The sequence below is a fragment of the Taudactylus pleione genome, unplaced genomic scaffold (genome assembly GCF_031769625.1).
Source record: "Taudactylus pleione unplaced genomic scaffold, aTauple2 ptg000040l, whole genome shotgun sequence".
NCBI classification, from domain to species: Eukaryota; Metazoa; Chordata; class Amphibia; order Anura; family Myobatrachidae; genus Taudactylus; species Taudactylus pleione.
The window spans coordinates 6,933,459-6,952,818 of record NW_028284442.1 but is presented as its reverse complement, the minus strand read 5'-3'; the positions used below and the strand labels follow the sequence as shown (position 1 = coordinate 6,952,818).

The 19,360-nt window shown below is 39.4% G+C and overlaps 1 protein-coding gene across 2 annotated transcripts in view; it reads right to left on the bottom strand.

The window, feature by feature from the left end:
* Nucleotides 1-2,680: 2,680 nt before the first annotated feature.
* Nucleotides 2,681-19,360, bottom strand: part of OTOGL (otogelin like) — a 259,839-nt gene continuing 243,159 nt past the window's right edge. The window contains exons 55-58 of one of the 2 annotated variants that reach the window (XM_088453702.1): nt 18,384-18,429; nt 16,032-16,103; nt 6,552-6,631; nt 2,681-3,535 (exon numbers count right to left, since the gene is read on the bottom strand). In XM_088453702.1, the coding sequence (XP_088309828.1) occupies nt 3,335-3,535; nt 6,552-6,631; nt 16,032-16,103; nt 18,384-18,429 (399 nt within the window). In that variant the 3' untranslated portion in view covers nt 2,681-3,334. The remainder of the gene's footprint in view (nt 3,536-6,551; nt 6,632-16,031; nt 16,104-18,383; nt 18,430-19,360) is intronic. The other variant, XM_088453706.1, reaches the window with a different exon arrangement.

The following is a 19,360-nucleotide window of genomic DNA, read 5'->3' as shown; positions in this document are numbered from 1 at the left end:
TGCATTATAACATGACATGTTCCATGTATCATTCGCAATATGCCAGTTATGCCACCACACTGCTTTTCTCAGTCACACATCTAAAACCTTCCTTTACTGCCAAACTGTTCTGCCACGGGCAATGGCTGGGTCACTTTCACTAGCAATAGTGCAAACCAATTGTGCTCTAAAATGCATGTTTTATGTGCAGTACAAATGTATAAGCCCATTTGTGAAAATCACTAATTTCCTCTGCTATATTATATCAAGCCGTCACAGCCATCACATTACTTACAGTATATACCATTTCCATTTGGACTACTGCACGAAAGGAAATTACCAATGGATATTAATGGGGTGAATACAGATGTGGAGGTGTTTATATTTAATTTCAATGTATATGTAATATGCTACATCTGTAATAATAACTGCGAAGGTACGGTTTTCTCTTGTATATATGACTTTTTAACATATTTAGTAAAAATATGTTAGGGTTAGGCATTGCCATGTTTTATCCACTTTTTGTCCTGAAAGCCATTGATGGATCTCCATGTGTAAGCATGTCAACTAAAGAACATGCCATTTCCAGGCATCTTTGAATACAGTACAGTCATATGTATTACACATGTACAGTATTATAGCTTAGAGATTTTTCTACACATTAATTTTCTCTTTTACTGCTTGATGAGATTTTCCCTTTGGATGTTTTAGGTAATACTAACAGAATATACATGTATACTGTATCTACGCACAATGCACTCATCAAGACATAAAATAGCTATAATAATGCTTAAATAACTATATTGTATTTCCATGTCTTTGTTTTTATACTTTGGGGGGGTTTGTACACTTTCACCTTGTAGGAAAGTAACTTCCACTTTCTTCTTTGCAAAAGGGTGAGTTAGGACCAGATCCTATTTTGACCATCATAGCTTTGGAAAAGAGGATGTACTGATTGATTCTTAATAGTGACTTTGTAGCCACCATTTACAGCTACGGATATGTCCTGGCTCATCTTTGCCAACACTGCTACTTGCTGTGGCACGAATGTCTAAAGTCGAGTGCCCGTGAATGGGCATGTGCATCTTTTTTGCTCCCGTGATCCATAGGATTGCATGGTGAGAATGCTGCTGTGGCATGGTGTTTGTGGCGTACGCATGCACGGCAAATTGCATGCCGCCATGTATGTACACATTTGCCACATCGGCGGCAAAGATGAGCGAGGACACATCTATATGTTTACTTGTTCAGCTGACTGAATGCAATGCAGAAAATACACTTGTATTTCTGGTCCTCTTAAGAACAAAACTAACATGCAATCAAAACCTAATTCTAGTTTTGCACCAGATTAATATTGTCTGTTACTTTGTTTATTAAACAAGCTGCCTAACATTACTTCAGAGGAGACTGAGGCAACATAAACTGGCTAGTAGCATGAAGAAGTTACCTCCTCGCTGTCCAATCCAGGGCATCCAATATCACAAGCAAGGTCCTCTGGGCTCCAGTTGCACAAGATAGGATCTGATGCTGGTACAGCCTGTCTGTGTTACCCAGCAGATGTATAAGCAGTTCCACCTCAGTACTTGCTTTTAATTAGGCAAAGTTTTTTCTATTTACCTTCTTTTAACTGGATGCTGTTGGTTCTTCCCTTCACTTTTGCTTTAATAATTTCACGCCCCCAGTCAGCTCTTTCTTCTATGCCCCAATCTGTTCTGCCCATTCTTGCCCTTTAGTTAAAATAAAAGGAGGTCTCCATGACGACAATCAGTCAGCAGCCTCACTCACATGCAGTCAGGCTGGGAGTGGGAGTCATATAGCATTAAATATACTTAACATGAGGAGGGACAATTAGTTTGGGAAAAACAAAACTACAAAAGCAATCAACGGGCCTGCAGAATCTCATTATTAATGACATTCATGTCATTGACTCTAAGAAAGACAGCTGCTATATAGAAAATAGACTTGTTCAAATGGTTGGCTTGTGTACACAGTAAAGTCTACAATCACTAAATACGTTGTGAAATCTGCATGGATGTTAACATCAGTAAATTTACCGACAGTCAATAACAAGTCTAATTTTTGCTTCAAAATAAGTAAAATGGAGATCACTGAGAAAAAATGACCTCCTCAGGCAGTCATGCATCGCCCCAGATAGATGATCACTCCCTGGAAGGTGGTTTCTTGTAGATGCTAGTTTCACTTGTTGATAGATTCTTAGAATTCCATTACGTGTCATTAAATTGATATAAAATTGTCAACAAAGAATATTTTCAAGGATTGACAACCAAGCAAATCTAATATGTCTCATTATATGTGAAAATACCAGATAAAGAAGTGGCTTTAACCTTCATCCTTGTTTGTACCTATGAGGCTATTTTATCTAATAAAGCTGTGTTTGGTCCTTTTCTTAAATTTTTTTTTTTTTACATAAAAGGACTAAGCACAGCTTTATTATATAATACTACTTTATTTAGCTTGCAATCTCGATCAAGCAGGTCTCTCTCAGTGTATGTTTCCATAGTTATTGCTGTGTTGTTCTCATGTTTTATTCAATTTATTTATCTGTGCAAAACAGCTAAAATATCTGCATATGTAAAAAAACAGTCATAGGTAATCAAACTGAGGACTGAAAATATCGCTGCATAATAAAACAATTTTGTTTACTTAATGTATTGTATGTTATATCATATCAATTCCCACAACATGTTTCTGATTTCAGCTTTACATTTATTACAATACATTAAGTGTTTGGAATAACATTATATACAAACAAAATGATTGTATTGGTACATTTATTATGTTTTAATAGGTTTATGAGTACTGCGTGACATTAGTTATAAACATGTTACTGTATGGATGGAATATGATGAAATATCTAAATGACACATTAAGATTCATAGTTGTTACAAAATAGAAATCATGGCACATATGGGATGGATAATAAAAGATATATTGTACAAACTTAGCATTAGGCACCATAAGTCAAGTATACATAAGTATAATGTCACACATGCAAAAGATTTAATATACTGATCCACCTTTGCAAGCCAGAATTATCTTTAACGTTTAACCTGGAAACCTGTTAAGCTTCGCCAAACTTATTAATTCATTTTAATAAAGTGACTTTCATATGAAGATATGAAACAGTCTATATTGAGGAACTTAAATAGTTTAATATATGAAAAAGTTTCTTCCAGTATTATGGGGTTTGTTTTAAACATCTGTAGCTGTAGGAGCTTCATAGATCAATATGACAACCGGGTAAATACATCATGTGCTTTCAGTGCATAGGGTACTTCGTGGCAGGAAAAGTTGTAGGAGGAAACTGTTGTGCTGTATTCCATGCAAAGTCTGTTTAATTCCACTGACATGAACAGTCCAGTGGCTCTTGTATGACATACATCACTTCAGTCCTATTTCCTGAGCAGTAGAGTGGCACAGTCAGATTCTGTACTCCAATTTCCCGGCAGCATTTACAGAATCTTATATGGCTATCAATGTTGATGTTAAAGATTGTAGCTGACGGGCATTTTCCATCACAAGAAGCCACAGTGATCTGTTGAATATAAATGTTGAGAAAATGTAAATGTGTCATATATGATAATTAAGAAAAACAACTTCAAAGTGTATCATAGTACTTAATTTAGCAAACAATACTTTCCACTCATGCTATACATGAGAAAGCTTTGGAATTCATATATATTCTGTACATTTATGGCTCAAATGAGCAAAAGTAGCAACTTCAGGTCATCCCCAAATACAGGGAAAATTGAGTATACGCTATTTGACAGCAGAATACCATACAGTATTATTTTGACAGTGGTATTGTTTTGATGTGACAGCAAACAGCATTACCCATTCACATTCATGCTACGTCAACAAAGCTTATATCCCTCTTTTAGAGCAGCACATTTCCCTGGTCAGCAAGTTGTGGCAGTCTAAAAATGGCATAAAAACCTGTGACTGTGGCTACAGAGATGCTCGTGCTTTACCAAATTAGTATAATTGCCATTCTGTACAATACGAGGTATGTCTATTAAATAACAAGACTGACTAAATAACTCATCTTGATTTATTGGTATTACAAATGTAATGTTTGTCCCCTTCAATATACTCCCCATTTGCACTAATACATCGCTGTAGTCTTGTTTTGCACTGGTGGAAGGCATGGAGCAAATCAATTTCTGTTAGTTGTCTCAACATATCTGTCGTTTTCTTCTTTACAGCATCAACTGATTCAATATGTGTCTCTTTAAGCACTGATTTAACTTTTGGGAAAAGATAAAAGTCGGAAGGTGCTAAATCGAGCGAATATGGAGGATGTTAAAGTGTAGTAATGTGATTGTCGGTCACAAACTGCTTCACTGCAAGTGCTTTGTGATCAGGCGCATTGTCCTGGTGAAGAATTAAACCATTTTTCCACAGTTGCGGCCGTTTCTTTCTGGCTCTTTCTCTCAGCTTGTTCAAAACTTCCTTATAATAATGCTGGTTACCGTTGTGCCTTCTGGAACCCATTCTTGCAAAATTACACCCTTGATATCGAAAAATACAATGAGCATTGCTTTGAATTTTGGCTTGGTTTGACAAGCTTTTTACATTCTTGGTGATGACACTGTTTTCTCTCATTGACTCTCTTTTGGTTTCAGGATCGTACTGGAAGATCCAGGTCTCATCACAAGTGATTACTGTATGAAACAGGTTTGCATTTGAAAACATTCTGTTGGTGTTTTGTGCAATTTTACTAAAAATTTCAAATTGACATGTTGTTCACTTTTTAAAATTAGCACTTTTTCGGCACTCTACAGAAAACACAACCAAATTAAATGGCGACTCACAATCAACTGAACGTCATAGAGTGTTGCTGCTTGTCATGCAGATTCAGACAAGTTCAAGGTTACTACATATGCAGTTAGAACCGGTTCTGAATGCTTTGTTTACAGTCTCGTTATTTTATAGACATACCTCGTATGTGTGTGAAGAACACATGCAATGTTGCAAACATTGAGGCTGATGCTAAGTTGGACGTTTTGCATGTACATGTAAATGAGCATGAATACATAAACCATGATGATTCCTTAGTATGATCATGCTGTTGAGAGACAGTTGTCATCATCATCTTGATAATGTATCTGTAAGCTCTACTCATACACTGTAGTCAATTTGTGGTTAATGGTAAGACCCCACCACTACTAACCAATACAGATCTACTATCCCACATTCTCAGGTCAATCAGAGTATTCACTGGAACCTTGTGGCCTGTCAGTTGCAACAGGGCTACACATGTTCTCATTGCTTTACAGAGTTCTTTATTTTTTCCGAATGGAATTCAAACAGAAAGCAAGAAGATGATCCCCAAAGATTATGAAAACCTATATAAGATTAACACTGGTAGTCTGGTCTTTTTATTTTGTTGTTGTGCTGTATAGATATCTGACTTTATATTTATTATCACAGTTTTTCTGAATCAATTCAGTGGGGTTTCTTCATGTAGCATGTTTGCTGGAAATCCCACTGAAAGGAATGGGATACGTTCAGTATCCTGGCACAGGGGATGCTGACACTTATAATACTGGTGCTGGAATCCCAATACCTGTCAGAATCCCGGTGCCGGCATCCCGAAGGTAGGTAGCGTTGTTGGAGGGAGGGTTAGGCACTATGGGGAAAAGGGTTAGGTTTCGGGTGCGGGGAAGGGATGGGTAGGTTTAGGCACTAGGGTGGGAGGGTTAGGGTAGGGAGCACATTGGTTTGGTGCATTGCCAGTACACATATACTATACTGAAATTACCCGGGTACCATCTTCAGTGCAATTATTCTTTATGGTACGGCTGTCCACAAACCTCTGTTTTTATCATTGTTTCTAATAAATTTACCTGTGCAGGGAGGGGATGGCTAGGTTTAGGCACTAGGGTGGGAGGGTCAGGGTAGGGAGAGGGGGAGGGTTAGGATACCTACCGACGGGTGTCGGTATCCTAACCCTGTCGGGATCCGAGCGCCAGCATCCTGTACCCATCTTGAAAGGAATGGGCCTTTTTAATGACTGTAAAGAGCTCCTTAAGGATTTTATTTCTAAAGGCATGTAAACACATGCACATATTTACCACCTATGAAATGCTGGTAAGATACATGCCCGAATGCAAAGTGTTTATGCTGTCTATGATGTTGATGCAAAAGACATGTCAATGTGTATTGGGCCTTAGTTTCAATAAATGGAATTACAGCCTGTTCTAGGTACTTGAGAAAGTGGTTAAAAAGTAGAGGTCAGTGCCATTTAATGTGCAATTTCAGCATGTTTACACTCAAGACAAGTATATTAGGTTGATTTAGTCCTTGTTGTTCCATGTGTAGGATAACTTGTTGCACCACACTGACATTCAACACAATCAGCAAATGATAATATCATGCAGTATGTTTGGAAAAGCACGCAACAGAATAACTAAAGCCCGAGCTATAATAAGTAAAATATAGTAAAAGAGTAGTGGACAATGCATAATAAATAGAAATGTTTACATCTGCCTAGTGCTTTACGGTTGTCATTGTAAAATTAAGTGATGCAAGTTCAAATATCTACTTACAGGATTTTGACTTATACAGTCACTTTTTCTTATAGTGGTTCTAACTGCCACTTTCTGGCAGATTTTGTCATCTTTTGTGCCTAGAAAAATATAGAAAACTTTCAGTTGGGTATTAGGCAATTACTTACAAAAAGACATGTAAAGTACATAAAACATGCACAGTGGATCATAATTCTCTAATGTAATATAGAAGCACTATAATAGTATAACATAAAAAAAACTAAATCATGTTAAACGTTGGATTTCAGTAATAAGGCACAATAGCAATATTCTATTATTTGTCTATTTGTAATTATTATTATTTTTTTAACCATGTGTTTATAATAATGTGTTTTTAGAATTGTTTTTGGAAGGAGTGATTTCGTGTTTGACTTCTGTCAGTTGGTAAACCTTTCAAAAATTAAATCACACGCACAACAAGCTATTAAAAAATAAATAAATTTGAAAACTTCAGCTTCAGTTACTGTACGTTCCCAGTAATCTCTAATGTTCAAAGTTGTTTATTTCCATCTGAGTTCCTACAGTTTAACCCCCTTCAAGACTGTAGCACTTTACACCCTTCTCATCAGACCCATTTTTATAGTTTCCCCAAACTGTCCCCCAAAATCTGTATCCCTTCAAGGATTAATTTCTCAATCTGCCCAAGAAAATGTTATATTGCTTTTGTTTGGTACATACATGAGGGTTCTTAACCCTCATGTATCCCAAACAGGTCATGTTTTGAGTATTTCTGTCTGGGGAAGCAAGTGGGATAATTACTGACCCAGCAAAATACAGTACATTAACTCACCTGTGCTTGATAAAACAAATCCACAAAACATGACTGTTTGGGGGTACTTGAGGACTGGAGTAGAAAACCACTGATACAGATTTTTTATTTTGCTTGCACATTGAAAGAGGTTTTTATCCTACAGGCATTAATTAGGAAAAAAATAGAAAAATCAACAAAATGATTTTTCTATAAATTTTCTCAAAATCAATGTTACACAAATAGTGAAATCCTGGGATATATATTCTAAGTACATGCTGGTATGTCTAAATAATATAAGGCCTGACAGCATCCCAGAGGTACAAATAGGGGTATATGTTTACTTTATCTTTTTAATTAAGGTGACATAGAAAATAATATCTGTCTCTATGGCATGTCAAGCAAGGATGGATGATTGAGATATTCTGAGTAAGAGCCAGTTCTACCTAAGAGGAGGAAATTCCTATTTATTGGGAAATTCCACCACATTGTCAGGATTTTCCATTTTAAAAACTGTTCAGCTTGTTGAATAAGAACTTGTTATGGCATTTAAAATGTCAGTCTGTGGCAAGGTATTGATATTGTTACTTGTTAAGGGGTTTAAAGCAGGGTTAGATAACAGGCGGCCCCAACACTTTACGCGGACCTACAAACCTTCGGATGCAGTCCCCAGCTCATTCCTCTTTTATGCTCTGTTAAGATGGCCAAACATCTAAAGATTATCTGTCCAACCAGCCAACTAGTTGATTGGTTGGAATGAAAATTTGGTAACGTATGGGAGTAAAATAATGATCAGCAATTTGCTCCTAAATGCCAGAAAACAGATGAAAATGGTCGTTAGACAAGTTTGTTAAATGTTTGATCTACACAATTTGTTCAAACAACAGTTTTTATCCATTTTCCAGAGTTTGGGAGCAAATTGCTGATTGTCTTTTGCTTTCATACCTTACCAGATTTTCATTCCAACCAATCAACTAGTTGGCTGGTTGGACAGATAATCTTTAGATGTGTGGCCAGCTTAAGTCCATTTTTCTGCTATAACATTTGTTTGCTCTTATCTTTTGCTTTATGCCAAGTTATGATTCACCTATGGTAACAGCTCTCATTCAGTAAGAGCTGGGGACACAAGGCTCCATGGGTCATAAAATAGAGAATAAGGGGTATATTTACTAAAGTGAGAGTTTTTAGAAGTGGTGATATTGCCCATAGCAAGCAATCAGATTCTAGCTTTTATCTTCTAGAAGGTGCTAGTTAAATGTTAAATGTTAAGTATAATCTGATTGGTTGCTATGGGCAACATCTCCATTTCTATAAACTCTCACTTTAGTAAATGTACCACTAAGACCATACATACCTCCCATCATGACTCATTTAAGGAGGGACAAAATGCTGTGTTCCTGGACTTCCATCCTAATTTATAATTCCCATCACCTGTGTTGAACGAAGTAATTTATATAAAAAAAAGGTGTTTCAACACAGGTGATGGCAATGTACCTCCTGGAATGGGTCATGTTGGGAGGTATGTAATGGGCCCCATACATTAGCAACAGATTGCAGCAATCCTGCGGTGCTGCAACCTGGCATCGCAGGATCGCAGAAATCTAACATGTTGGATTTCGGCGATTTGGCGATCTCAATCAAAAAATTATCGCAATTGTCAAATCACGGACATTTAACATGTGAAATGTCTGCGATCCGGCGATGGATCGCAGTACATCGATGGTGGGAGGTTGGCGTTTCCACCCAGAAATGCTGGCATTCCCATCGCATCGCCGGATCGTGACAAACAGTCGCTGATGTATGGGCACCTTAAGACTGAACTGGATCTTATCACATAACCTCCTCCACACAATGCAGATAGGCCACACAGCATTTTTATGGGCCCTTGGCATGCTCAGGGCCGCCATCAGAAATGGTGGGGCCCGGGACTGTCATAATAGGCAGGGCCCCCCTCAACCTTCACAAACCCCCACCACTTCCCACAACCCCCCTTCCCCCGCTACCATACCTATACACATTATATATATATATATATATATATATATATATATTGGTGCCCCTTACGCAGTGCCCCCAGTAGTTGCCCCCAATAATGAGCCCCCTGTAATGCCCCCAGTAGTGAGCCCCCTGTAATGCCCCCAGTAGTGAGCCCCCTTTAATGCCCCCAGTAGTGAGCCCCCTGTAATGCCCCAGTAGTGAGCCCCTTGTAGCTACCCCCAGTAGTGACTCCCTGTAGCTGCCCCCAGTAGTGAGCCCCTGTAGCTGCCCCCAGTAGTAGGCCCCCTGTAATGCCCCCAGTAGTGAGCGCCCTGTAATGCCCCCAGTAGTGACCCCCTGTAACTGCCCCCAGTAGTGACCCCCTGTAACTGCCCCCAGTAGTGACCCCCTGTAGCTGCCCCCAGTAGTGACCCCCTGTAGCTGTAGTGAGATCCCTGTAATGCCCCCAGTAGTGACCCCCTGTAGCTGCCCCCGGTAGTGAGCCCCCTGTAATGACCCTCTGTAGCTGCCCCCAGTAGTGACCCCCTGTAGCTGCCCCCAGTAGTGAGCCCCCTGTAATGCCCCCCTGTAGCTGCCCCCAGTAGTGAGCCCCCTGTAATGCCCCCCTGTAGCTGCCCCAGTAGTGACCCCCTGTAATGCCCCCAGTAGTGACCCCCTGTAGCTGCCCCCAGTAATGAGCCCCCTGTAGTGAGATCCCAGTAGCTTCCCCCCACGCGCGCGGGCGCACGCACACAAAAAAAACAAAACAAAAAAAACTTACCTTTATCCCGCTCCTGTGAAGCCACCGACCGCCCCGTCGCCCGCTCCTCGGCACTATGGGAGTGACGTCATGACGTCACTCCCATAGTGCACTGCGGGACCCAGAAGACGGAGTGAGCTCTGTCCTCCGGCTGCCGCCGGGGGTTTGAGTAGGAGCCGGGCGTCCGCTGGTAACACAATCTCAGCGGGCGCCCGGCATAAGGAAGGTGCAGGGGGTGCGATCGCTGGGCCGGCGGGCCCCATAGCAACCGCACCCCCTTCACCCTCCATAGTTACGCCATTAGCTGCCGGGCCCGGCTGGGTGAGGTGACAAGTCACTGAACTGTGACTAATGTGCGGCGGCAGCGGCAGATGTATAGTAGAGGATGCCGCCAGACCTGTCACTGTGGCACTTGCGGCCAGGGGGTTAGTAGTAGTGGCTGGCAGTATGGCTGGCAGTATGTAGCAGGCGCTGGGCGGGGCCCCCTGATGGCGGCCCTGGGCATGCTTACTTGCAAATGTGAAATGTTTAAAGTAAAGGAGCCATATAGTGCAAAGTTTACATATTCCAGTCCATGAGGATTATCTATTTGATTAATTATTATTTGCTGAATTTCATAGCATATCATAATCTATAACAACAAATGCATATTTTGACTGAAAAAGGGCCCACAACAGGGGCGGTTTAAGAGAGGAGGGAACCCGTGAGCAGTCTCCGTGCGAGAACCCCCCATCCTTTTGCTGGTGCATGTGGCATGTAGACTCTGACACCATGCCAGAATCTACTGCACATGTGCAGAGCTTCAGGAAAATGGTGCCAATGACTTCCCTACTGCACATGCGCAGACCTTCAGGAAAATACACCACTAATTACGGGGGAGAGGAGAGTACAGGTTATAGGTGCAGGGTGTGGGCCCCTCTGGATCAGAGGCCTGTATGCACCGCACGCCTTGCAACCATTATAGAAACACCCATGGCTCACAACTTCTTGTAGAACAGTGCCTCTGAGAAAAAAATGGTACAAACAATATTACTTTGTGTCTGATGTTGGAAAGTCACCAATTAAAACTTACATTTGAGCATTTTTATTCTATCTGTTTGCACTGACATATTGGGACTGATATAGGGTAAGTACTGTACTAGTTGGTTGAGTACAAATTGCATGAAATTACTGTGTGTGCCCAGAGTAGTGTGCAAATGTATAAGTGCTCATGCACATTTCTGGATGGGTGGATTGGGTCTTATGGGGGAGTTCTATGGCCAAGTATAGTAAGGGCATGTTCACGCAATTGCGAATGCATGCTGATGGATAATGATGTACACCTGTTAACGATGCATCATTGGCTGGTCAGAGGTTGGGGCAGGAATCAGATGATGATGATCACTGGATCAAGCAAACCACTTTTTAATGGGTTGCTTGTGAACACCATGCTGATACTGATAGGTACTTGCTTTGATGCACAGGCACAGAATATGCTTTAGTGAGCTTATATAAGCAAATTTAATTTCTATTTTTTTAATTTTGCATACGCAAGACAGGGAGTTGCTGCTATATCAAAGAGGTTTTACAAGTTCTAATAATGCAGAATAGGGAATGCATTTGTTGCACGTGAGAGAAGTGGTTTAAAACTCAATTCAGGCGTAATGGTTGTGACGTGTTCCTGACCCAAAGTGGGCACATATATTGCAGTTGACCTCGACATTTGGATAAAAATGAACATTTTGTGCTTTATTCATGTTTAACTTAAGCCCCATCTTGCACCCTACTCTGTATCAGTCACATTGTCTCCTAAATGTACAATGGCTAGTACTGATTCCGTTTCTGATATTGTCAGCATGTTTTCTTACAGAAAGTAACCTCCTTCATAAATTCCAGAGACAGAATGAGGTCCCTGCCACTGTACTGTCTGCGTTCTTCTACCCTTTCTGCTTAGTGTAGTAGTATAAGGCTGGTCAGCTCATATGCTTGAAGGTCATTCACAGGTCAGAGTTTTGCCTCAGTACATAACAAAATACCTAACTAAGCCATGCATGAAACAGAGTTAAGTGATTTATTGTTCTTTAATTATAGAAGTTCCTGAAGCCCTACAGAAATAAGAAGAACAATAATGATGTAGATGTAACTGCTAATGAAAGGCAAACGGCTGTCCTATAGCTAAACCACCCGGGAATAGTGGTTTCATACGAGGGCTGATTGAAAAGTAATGAGACTGCCTCTGTGTTTCTGTCCCATAGGTAGACGTGACAACGCTATGCTGGTTATTGTGAAGCTCATACATAGATGTGTCTGAACCTGCGGTTATACTGCCATAGTCTTCTTTGGTCACAGTGAGTGGAAGATCTTCGTACGTTTCATCCTGGCGGATGAGGAAGACGTGTCTGAGATTACGTCAGAGATGTGTGATTGAATTTTGTGTTAAACTTAGAAAAAGCGGAAATGAAACTCATGAAATGTTATGGCAAGCATACGGTGGAGAATCAATTAGCCGTGCTGCAGTATTTTGGTGGTGGAAGCACTTCAAAGAAGGTAATACGCGAGTGACTAACTAAGCGTATTCTGGGAGACCATCAACCGCGGTTACAGATGTCAACATTGCCAAAGCTGCGGAGATGTTGCCAAATGACAGAAGGTTAACTTTACCCAAACTTTTGGCTTCACTTAGCATCTCATTCATACGGGTTTAGCATATTGTGACAAAGGAACTGAAAATGCATCGCGTGTGTGCCTGGTGGGTACCCAGAAATCTCACAGAAGAGCAGATGCGATAACGAGTTGAATCATGCAAGAACACCGTTCGAATTTTGGAGAGGATACCCGAGTTCCTGACATCGATTGTGACTAATAGTGGATTCGTCATTATGATCCGGAATCCAAATAACAGCCTAGTATATGGGAAACATTTCCACTTTTTCCAAGTTTAACACAAAATTTAATCACACATCTCTGACGTAATCTCACAGAAACGTCTTCCTCATTTGCCATGACGAAACGGTCAAAGATCTTCCACTTGCTGTGACCAAAGAAGACTACAGCAGTCCAACCGCAGGTTCAGACACATCGATCTATGAGCTTCACAATAACCAGCATAGCGTTGTCACGTCTACCTATGGGATAGAAAAACAGAGGCAGTCTCATTACTTTTCAATGAGCCCTCGTATATAGTAAATAGGAGCTGCCACCTTGAGACAGCTTTCACTTTTTATACGGGTTCGCCTGCTTTAGCACTGATAGTATTCTGGGTTTTTCTGACTTGTTTTCATTCAATGTTTATTTTGATGTCATTAGATATGACACAGAACAACTTAGTACTTTACATTGGATACAGTTGTAGCCATGTCGTAACCAAAGTAACAAGCAAAACCAACTCTGCCATATGATATAAATGCAGGATACAAGAATGATAATTTAATTCCATCCAAAGGTGGAAAGCCCCTTTTTAAATGAGTTCTACGCTGAATGATATGTGATATGTGTGCACATCTACTGTAACTGCAAGACATGAATGAACAATGGAACCAATTTCAAACATTTGCAAATAACAACTATAATATAATAGCAATTCTTATCATAGTTACAGCCTTTTACACACATTCGCAGTACTAAAGCAATAGAAAACTTTGGGTTTAATACAGGTTAGACATGAATGAATTGCAACACATATCCATAACATAGTCATAGTTAAACCTAATGTATACTTGAGTTACTGACCAAATTATGTTATGCAGGAAGACTATACTTAGTTCACAGCAGTCCTAGCATTCCTAGCCAAGGAATGCTAATACATTATTCTCCAAACACTCAAAACATCCATACTAAAAAAGCATACAGTTAGGGGTAGAAGATCGCTGGAACCATAGTAAAATGTGGAGGGTGTGTCCGGGGCTCTCTGAATTTAGTTTTATGCATTTTGCAATGTAGCCCATTTTTGGCTTCACTGTGTTGCACTGACATGATAGTGGATGCAGGCAGTACGGGAACTCCCCCCAACTGGTGGCCCAGCACTGTTCAGCACAGGCGCATAGGTGTAGTGCATGCTGTCAATATGACTAAGAAACCAAGTCAAGCTGTCAGTGTGGTGTATTCCATACTTCTTCTGGGTTTAAACATGTACAGAGGTGCTCAGTGTATTCTTAAAAATACAAACACTAATTTTTAATTATTCCTTTCCATATATTGATAGAGCACAGTATGGCAGATTAATACAATGATGCATAAGCAAGTACAATATGGCAATATTTAAAAATCTAGCAGGCTATGGACCGAATTCAATTAGAGGCGAAAAGTCGCGGTCGACGAAAAGGGTTTGCCGATGCAATGTTTTCGCCCCATTTGCCAGTTTTGAAGCGAATGTTTTGCCTACTTTCTCAATGCACGCACCCGCTTTTCGCCCTATTCACATTCAAAACAGGCAAAAACGCATATGTGCGAAACCTGCGAAAAGTACAGCATATTTTGGGGAAATCAGTCTGTACCCCGTAAAAAGCCTAACTGACCCTGGATATCAATATAGAAGTGTATTAATAGCCCTAATAATAGTATTCGGGGTTCTTAAATTGAGTCAAATGGCTGTTATATGCATATTTGCATAGGTGTGGAAAAATTATATAAAATAGTTTCTTTTGGGAAAAATAATAGTTGTAGTTAAATTGGGGGTACATGCTAGTATATTTTTGTGTCTATAACATGCAGCCACCTGCAAACCTAAAAACACCTGTCCCATCCATAGAGTACCCCAAAATACCTCAATGGGTGTAGTGGGTATTAATCCCGACAGCGGCAGCCCGGCAAGGGTGAAGATCCCGATCGTCTCTAAGGTAAGTATCGCTAACCTAATTCTACACCCTAACCCTCCCTTAGGGGTGCCTTACCCTAACCTCCCCCCCAAGTGCCTAACCCTAAATACCCCCCTAAGTGCATAAACCTAACCCCCCCTTCCCCGCAGCCTAAACCTAAGTCTCCCGGGGGGGGATTGCCTAACCCTAGCCTCCCCCTGGGGGTACCTAACCCTAACCCCCCCTACCCCTAGCCTAACCCTAAACTCCCGGGGGGCTGCCTAACCCTAAGTCCCCCTGGGAACCCTAAACCTAACCCCCCCCACGCGGCTGTCCGCACCCTGCTTACCTTCGTTCGGTATGCCGGGCGTCGGTCTTCCAGCGTATGCATAATGTACCGCGCCTTGATCAGAGAGTCTGGAAGCCGGCAATCGACATTTAGACAGTCGGCTTCCAGACTACATACCACCTGAACCAGTACTTTAAACCCATTTTACAACACTTTTTACATTTCACCCCAAAAATTACTTGTCTTTTTTAGGGGGGATTAGGCTAATTTTTTTAAAATTTTTTGTATAATTAGTCATTAGGGGGGTGTCCCAAGGGTTCTGAACCAAGTTCCCACATTTTTAGGCCAAAATAAGGATTTTGTACATCTTTTCACCTGCCTCTGAGGTGGTGAAAACTTTTCGTCTGTGTCTGCCTATGGAGTTTTCGCATCTGTGAAAACGTCCGGGTATTGAATAGCACGATAAGCTGGTATGTGATGAAAAGCTTGCAATGGCGAATGCTTTTTGCCAAATGCGACTTTTCGCCTCTAATTGAATTCGGCCCTATTTTGTTTTACATATTTGTAACATATGTTCTACATAAGAGTAAATTGGAATTCATGCTCATTGTTTTCTTGGTTAGGTACTGTTCAAATTGTGCACCCCATGTCTTCTTTATGTTGCATATAACAATAATTAGGTCTATATAATTATTGGTTCAAGAACAGACATGATTAAGGACCCATGCCTGGGTTTGCGACACATTTTATCTCGGGTACATGTCAGTAAAACTACATATAGGATTCATGGTGCTAAAGTTGTCCAAACCCTTTAGGATTTGTATGATATTTTACATTCAGGTCTTTAGCCCCACAAAGCTTATTTAATATATTGTTATAAATCAGCCATAACAATCAGTAAAGTACAGTGAAATGCATGAAATAATAATAGTACCTGGTTCACAATTTATTTTAGCAGTAGGAACTACGGGGGTAATGGTAAAGGGTAATACACCCATTCCAGAACCTGGCAGAATTGTTAGGAATATAAGATTTTTGTAAAATTAAACATTTTGACACAAATAACATGTTCATTAATTCTTACACTGCCAAGTGTTTAATTTTTTTTTCTTTATATGCCAAATACAATTAAAAGGTTTATTTATTTATTTTTTCACTACAAAATATCACACCAGAAGTTCCTGACTTACAGCTGGAGCCATGCTATCAGACATAAGTTTACAATGGTTGTTGCAAAGTGGTTATGGCAAGGTAAGAATTAAATACATGAACTCACTCTGCATGCATTTAATCAAGCTTTATCATTTCTTGCCCATTAAAACCCTTACAACTGCAAGCCCACATTCTTATGTATGGTGTCCTACCCACAGAGCACATGCTTTTAGTTTTTGTTTTAATTAGCAGCAAAGTAGCATGTTACACACATGTTTAGTTATAAAAGTAGAATTTTCTGAAGTATAACATTGCTTTACTGGGCTAAAAATTTCAGCAAACCTGTTTAAAGGAACAATATGTTTTCAACTGCAACAACTGCAGAACATTTTCAGCATTTCAAGAACACTTTTAAATTAACCTCTAACTGAATTTTCTACTTCATTTGTTTTACTAATTTGTTATTATTTGTATTATTTTGTAAATTTAGTTGTTATATAAGGATGAATATGGAAAATGTAATGCAAACATTTGATTTGCTGCAAATTGCATTTTATTCCCAGTGTAGAGGTGCAATTACTAATGACCGGCAAAATAGCCAAAAGGATAAAACACATTACCATGGTAAAGCAATTGTTAATTTACAGGTTTTTTTAATGCACATATAAATAAGAGTAAATAATGCAGGTTATTCTATAGTAGTGGAGTTGGGCTTAAAAGTGATAAAAGTCATTAAATAGACCTACAGTACTGTATATAAAATGAAAAATAGATTTTGGAAAAAATGTGTTCTGCCAAAAAACATGTAAATTAATGCTTTTAAAAAGAGATTTAAGATGTTGGGTGGCAATTTATTTTTTTTTATTAATATTTAAACAGATTATTGAGAAATATTTCATTACTCCAGTTAGTTTTTCTTTATATTTTTTATTTTTTTACTTTTGGTGCTATTTATAACAAAATAACATTATTTTCAGAAACACATCTGATTTTTGGTTACTGACACAGGAATTACTGTTCATGTAGTTTTTGTTATAATATATTGTAGATATTATTTTACAGAATTTCCTGTCCAATAAGTTTCTTTGTTAATGATACTAACTACATTTCATCAGAGGTTCCCTTATAGAATTATCTCTCAAATGTTGAGTTATTGCTAAGGCTGGAGACATGAAGGAAATATAATGAAAAAAAATTATATATATATATATATATATATATTGTTGCATATTATTGGTATTATGCATTCCTGGCAATGACTAAATGCAGAAGTGTGTATTCAGGGGTGGCCAATGAATAAAACAGACAAAGCAGTAACCTCAGTTGGTGGAATGTAGAGGGTACTAAATTAAATGATAACTCTATGGGGCAGCACAGATGATGTAATGGTTAGCATTACTGCCTCATAGCACTGAGGTTGTGGGTTCGATTCCCACCACAGCCCTAACTGTGCAGAGTTTGTATATTCTCCCTGTGTTTGTGTGGGTTTCCTCCAGGTACTGCGGTTTACTCCCACACTCCAAAAAATATACTAGTAGGTTAATTGGCTCCCACCAAAAAATGAACCCTAGTTTGTATGTGTGCGTGTACATGTGGTTGGGAATATAGATTGTAAGCTCCACTGGGGCAAGGACGGATGTGAGTGGCCAAAATATGCTCTGTAAAGCACTGCAGAATATGTGTGCGCTATATAAATAACTGGTAATAAATAAAATAGACAAAAACATCTTGCTGATCTTTTGTGACTTAGTGTTTTTGGCTATAAGTGATAAACATAGTGTGCACTTCTCAAAGGTAAAATGTTGATTTTTTTTTTTAGTACTGAAACAACAAAGCTAACGCAGCAGGATTATCTCTCATATTTTATAATAATCATTGTTGCTCCTTTATTATGTTTATTTCGGGTAAATTAAATGAAAGTTATACTCCAGAATGATAGGGTTAAAATCATTCACCAGGTAGTAAGCCATGAAAAAGCAGGGCCTGTGAGTGCTAGTGGTTAAAGAAATACAACTTGATTGGGGTGGCCATTGCATGCTTCTTCCCTTTTTATGTCCCAGCAGGTGAGTTAAATATACCACAGCTCTCCAAAATAAAGCAGAAACTAGCATATAATGCAGCTTAGAGAACTTACATATCTTGCAGCAGCCATCGTTATAAGTCTGTATAGATCCTCCATTCTATAACAAAATGAAAACACAAATCAAAAAATGTGCTCAACTTTTACAGTCCTCCAAAATGTAACTTCACGGACACAAATATTGTATAAAATGGAAACAATGCAGACAGCTCTTTCTCAAGACACCTTCTCTGACTATTAAAGAGACACTAGCATCCTAATTGCAGTTATTGGTCTTAGATGTTTTTCAAATAGGGAGCGTCTTATCTTGGGCCACAGTGGGCCTAAAATTGGAAAACAGCCTTCTTAAAGGGATGAAAGCTACCATGAATTTTCTCAAAGTAGATGTTATTGCAAAACATTTGTATATTAATAGGAATAGTTTGCTCCAATTGTCTAGTTTTTGAAAGTCTTATATGTAAAAATAAAACTCTGTCACAATGTCTAATAATGTCTGCTTAATGTCTGTAAGCATTAAACTGGGTTTCCAATTCCATTGTGCACCTCTCCATATCTTCCTCTCCCTTTTTCCATCGTCACCATCCTCTTTTCCAACTCATGACTATAATCCAACCCCCATTATCATCCATTATTACTCAATGCAATCAACTAGAAGGCTTAGAAATCACCTGGGGGGCTTGGCAGCAGCAGATCATAACTGACCAAAGAGAACATCATATACTGTATATTATAAATGTGAGTGTCTTGCGATTATCTTACATCTACTTTGGGCCTTGATTGACATCTTGGGCAGGTACATCTAACAGCAGCAAAGCCTCCAAAAAAATTAATTTAAGAATCTCTGGATTTCTTAACGCTTTCTGCACTATAGGATTTTATTGTCTGGTTATCGCCAAACAATAACTACTAAGGCAGCACATCGTATGAGAAAGGCGACAAATGTGTAGATGTCATTATCGGGGAGATCGAGAACGTTAAGTGCTCTACCCTATCCTCTGTCTCTAATAATATTTATGTAGTGAAGGCTGGTA